Raw genomic sequence first — 5,306 nt, forward strand, 5'->3', positions numbered from 1 at the left:
GTAGAGTAGAGAGAGAGAGAGAGAGAGAGAGAGGTCGAAAGCGCGTTTCTTACGCAATAATTTTTAGTAACCAGCCGTGAAATAACAGCGTCGTAATGTCGCTGCTGCCGACGCCATCGTTTTGTCTCGAACTCACCGAGATGCTCATCGCGATGACGAGCACCGAGAATGAAACATCTACGTATACAAGCACGGTAAATCGGACGAAAATGTCACGTACATACACACAATTTAAAAAAAAAACCACCATTTATTGCTCGTTTATTGAAATTACATAATTGGAAGAGCGTTTTTCTGGAATTCGATGACCTTTCGCCATTTAAACTTGTTTTATTATTAACGAGAAATATGTGAATAGATTAATAATTTTGTTTCTCATCATAATAATTATAAGATGCTCAAACTAATAATTGGAACGTTAAAATTTTTTGCATCATTGTCATTAATGCTGACATAATTATTTCGATGAGTCAACATTATTTCTAGATATTCTAGCTAAATTTTTTTGTAGATACTTCTATAAATTTGTTATCAAAAACTTTAATATCAGTTTTACTACTGAAAACTGTTCTTTAAAACTGTTTAGTATCAGTTTTACTATTGAAAAGTAGTAAAAGTGACACTGAACAGTTTTAAAGAAGAATTTTTAAAAAAACTATTGAAAAATAGTATAAGAACTGATACTGAGCAATTTTCAGTAATAAAACTGTTCAGATTTGTATCAGATTTAATTTTAGATATACATCAACAAAACTTTTTTCCATAAATATTTATTCTATTGCGTAATGTATGAACGTCTGTAAAAGAGACATTCCTGAAAACGCGGAGTATACATGACTGTAATTTACTATTAGGCAATTGGAAGATGTAAGAGAGGAGGTTCACAAGATCGCATATTCCGCGATGCTATCGACGATGCGTTCTCTAGAGGTTCGGCGGAAAAAAGTACCGACGGCTCTCCTGCAGGTCGGTGAATTACGGAGCGTTGCAAAATCCCAACGTTTGCGCAATTAAGCGGCGAGCGTCTCGACCGACGTCGCTGAGAAAAGAAAACGCCGGGCTAAAATTTCGTAGTTGTAGTAATACCGGTCTCTCGTTAAAGTCTCGTGAACGCGCGCACATTTTACCTCGTATATCTCGATTGCGCCACGTATCGTTACAATCCGAGCTGAATTGTTGCGCGAGCGTAAACGGCGCGTAAAGCGATCCAGCTAATAAACGCGTTACGTACCAATAGGCGCCTAACTGAGCAGTGTTTTTATTTTAGCCTTCCCTCCTAAAAGCGATAATTGCCGATTAAGTAAACGGATGAATGACAACAATAATGACAAAAGTGTAATTAATGTAAAGGAAATGACCTCAAAATTGATCAACGCTCCGGGTTCCTCCTGTAATTGTATCCGTGATTGCACCGACAGCTTGAGAACGTTACGTTGGTCGATACGTTGATCTTGACATTTAAACCTCCACGAGTTTGTAATTCGTTCGTAATATTCCATGTTTTACGATCGAGCGATGGATGAATGAAAATTGTCGACAGATCATTTCTCTCCTCTTCTTTTCTCTTTCTTCTTTTTGCTGCACTATTAAATTCATGTCACATTATACTCAATTTGAGTTATTAATTATTTTTATAAGTCGGCCACTATTCTTACTCAATGTATCATCAATTTAATTAAAACAGTAGAATTAAATAATTTAACTCAAGAAAATGTATCAAATATAATTTATTTACTAAATAATATGTTAATGTGGATGATGTTCACTTTGAAACTAACTGCAGAAATGGATTGATTTATATTTTGACACACATGAAGAGTAAAAATAACATAATGTTATTTAAGTTAAAGAGAATTTGATTATCATTGCGCGTTTCTTTGATATCTAACAGCATATTCCAAACAGAGTACCTACTTCTAGTATGAATTAAATTTTAGTCAAATAATCGCGAATTTTTTGTGAATATTAGAAATTTTTATCAATGAAATCGCTGTCCTTTCAATTTTCAAGATTTGTAAAAAATTGATTTTCTTTTCGCAACGAGATATTAGCAAATGCATTTCGAATTCCGCAAATACTTAGTTCCTGAGTTTGTATATACTTAGTTCTCTCGATCAGTATCGTTTCGCAAGTACAATATGCCACTCCTAAATACCACTCCTTACATTCGCAATAATTTAGTGGGATTGCAGCACATTGAGAGTCGTGCATCTGCACTAAGAAAAATATCTTCTGGAAGGAATTCTGATTGAAAATGAGCAAATCGGAATTTTTTAGATCTACTAAATTCTAGTTGATACAACCAGAATTTTGATTGAGCAGAATCTTCTGATTCATATACTTTCAACCAGACATTTTTCTCATTGTACTCTACAAATTGAAAAGCCCGGAATTTTGGAAATCAGAAAAATCGGAATTCAAATCCAATCAAAATTCGAATTTTATTTGATTACTATCTCTCGGAAGGTAGAGAAAACCCACTGAGAGTATCTTGTGAGTATTTTGAATCCTTCTGTATTCTACAGGCTATTCAAAACTGGTCTTTGTAGGTCTCATATTGAGAAAAATAGTTTTAGATTATACTAACAAGTATAGTAGAATGCATTTTGATAAACCAAACAGAACATCTAATTATCATAGAATAGGATTTGATTTTTTTTTTTTTCTTTATAATGAGAACGTTTGATAAATTTAAGTATATGGGTTTTTACAATCAAGCTGCACGTTGAACTCGAATTTTAGCTCGCTGAAGATAAACGTCTGTTCCAGAGGTGGAGTGCGAGGTGTCTAGCCAAGTGGAATACTCGCTGCAGGCGATCTGGGGCGTCTGCATAAGAGAGCTACATCTGGCGCTCTGGAAACCTTGGAGCACGTTACGAGACGCGTCCCTGAACGGGACTCTTCTACAGGGCCACGCACAGTACCTCACGCCGCCACAAACGTATCCTTTGAGAATCACTCCGAGATGATTTTAACTATGAAATCGCACAAACTTATTTGCAAGTTTCGAGACATGGAATAACAGGATATATAATTTCGCATCTAATCTAGCTCGATGAGTTGTTTCTAGCAGATTAGTCACGTGTGCATTTTTTTTAAGAATGTCTGACGAGCTCTAGCTTGTCCTTCGCGAAATGAAGATGAACGAGAAAATTATATAATTGCGCATTGTTTATTAAACCAATTATAAACTGGAAACGTGTGAATAAAGTTTCAACAAACTCACAGCCATTCTCGATCTATTTTTAAAATATTTTTCTCGATTTCATTTACATCTTCAAGAACATTTGATCGCTCTCGTTCGCTAATCAGTTTTTTTACTAATGTTTTTTATTTACGTGTATTTCTTTACTCGCACATTTTTTTCAATTATTATTTTCCTTGACCAAAACTGCAGTAGACAACCACACGGTGAGGAAACGTTGAGATTATCTCTACCAGCTCCGGAACTCGAGCTCGGCACCCCGCCACGACTCTGCTATCCTCTGGTGATTTTTCTTACTCGAAGAGACAATCGGGATCCTCATCCTGACGAAACCGTGAGAAATTTTTTTATCATCTTGTAGATAACTTCCAGGATAACTCTGGTATATCGTACGCACTTATCGAAAACTTAATTTCTCTATCTATCTTAATTTATCTAAAACTTAATTTAATATAAAACCTTATTATGCCATATAAAGTCATATAATAAAAGTGTTTGTGTGTAAATTAAATTACTTTCACTTTTTTTTATTTTTTTCTTTATATCACTTTCGTGATATAAATTCTTGCTCGGAATAAGTACTGGAGTTACCCTACATTTTTACCTACATTTTTTTGTAAAAGAGAAGAAAAGCAAAACTCATTTTCATTATCATTTATCATCTCCCGCGACATTTATGTTTAAGGTGGCCCTGGTAAACGTCGTTCACATTAAGGACAGTGTGTGTACATTGCCGACTTCGATTCTAGCGCAGTATTTGAAGCAGGCAAATGGCCAACTGTCTTGTTTGAAGGTGAGTGCAAGATATAACGCTTAGCTTCGAGAGGTAAATCTCAGTATCTATCATTAATCATCGGCATTAAATGTCGGACGCGAAAGATTTGTGTGTGTGTGTGTGTGTGTGTGTGTGTGTGTGTGTGTCGCAGATTAATTAAAATAACTGTACTTAATATAGTCTAGTATGAAGTAGACCATAGTCTATAGTATTTGCTGTTTATAAATAGTTACTATAAATTCAATGTTCAATCTTCAAACTCATGTAAATATTGAAAATATCTGATATTTTCAATTAATATTATTCAAAAATGTTTCCTATTTTGAATCTGATTATCAATGTTGGAGTAAAAATTTGTAACGCTTAGATTGGCCGTATTGGGTAAAGTTACTTTATATTCCAAAAATGATAGTGATAGAAACGCGTTAATGATGGCTGCGATGTTTCTCTCGAAATTCGCTCACTGATGAACTCGACATCATGACAACTTGTGTTCGCGATTTTTTCGCAGCAATTGTACCTGGCCACGGGCAACTCCAGCAACTACGACGAGAGCGATGCGATGTCGCCAGCTGGTCTAGGTTCGTCAGCCCTGGCGCTCGCCGAGCCGTGCAATAACAACGACAGCGCTGGCGCCGGCAGTCGCGGTGCTCTAGTGGCATCCGGCCAGAGTGGCGATCAGGAGGGCGGCTCGCTTTGGAACACCGCGGGCGAGCAGCTCTGCGTCGTCTGCCAATATTTCCCGTTATCACGTGCCCTGCTACCATGCCGACATACCTGTATTTGCGCCTCGTGCTTCGGCAAGTTGGACCGGTGCCCGATGTGCCGCAGTCCGATCAAGAGCTACTTTTGCATACGCAGCGAGGAGTACATGCCACCAGAGAAGGAGATCAATCCTTGCAAGCAACGTCAGTCCAGCCACGGATCTACCCATTGGCTCCACGATTGGAATGATCGGCTCACTGATTTCCTCGGCTTCGCCCGATAGGAGTATCACTCTATAAGGTCGCACGTTTTATATAAGCAAACGTCAGAATGGTCGACAGACTTTTTGTTTAATACAGATAATTTCTGCAAGTTTATTCCTATGTAAATCCTAGTGAGCCGGTACAATATTAAATATCTTGAAATGATTGCGTTTCTATAAAACGAGTATTTATTATATTTCTTTTTTATTGCTTAAATTATTTTTATATGAAATGTTATATATATATATACACACACACACACACGCGCGCGCGCGCGCGCGCCTCTCTCTCTCTCTCTCTCTCTCTGTGTGTGTGTGTGTGTGTGTGTGTGTGTGTGTGTGTGTGCGTGTCGTGCGTG

At 37.2% G+C, this 5,306-nt stretch overlaps 1 protein-coding gene across 1 annotated transcript in view; it reads left to right on the plus strand.

Annotated features, from left to right (window-relative positions):
* Window positions 1–4,968, plus strand: part of LOC105621752 (cell growth regulator with RING finger domain protein 1-like) — a 45,955-nt gene extending 40,987 nt beyond the window's left edge. The window contains exons 3-6 of the mRNA XM_012203207.1: window positions 2,770–2,941; window positions 3,398–3,539; window positions 3,891–3,998; window positions 4,492–4,968. Of these exons, the coding sequence (XP_012058597.1) occupies window positions 2,770–2,941; window positions 3,398–3,539; window positions 3,891–3,998; window positions 4,492–4,968 (899 nt within the window). The remainder of the gene's footprint in view (window positions 1–2,769; window positions 2,942–3,397; window positions 3,540–3,890; window positions 3,999–4,491) is intronic.
* The last annotated feature ends 338 nt before the right edge of the window (window positions 4,969–5,306 follow it).

This window comes from Atta cephalotes, assembly GCF_000143395.1.
Source record: "Atta cephalotes unplaced genomic scaffold scaffold00037, whole genome shotgun sequence".
Lineage (NCBI taxonomy): Eukaryota > Metazoa > Arthropoda > Insecta > Hymenoptera > Formicidae > Atta > Atta cephalotes.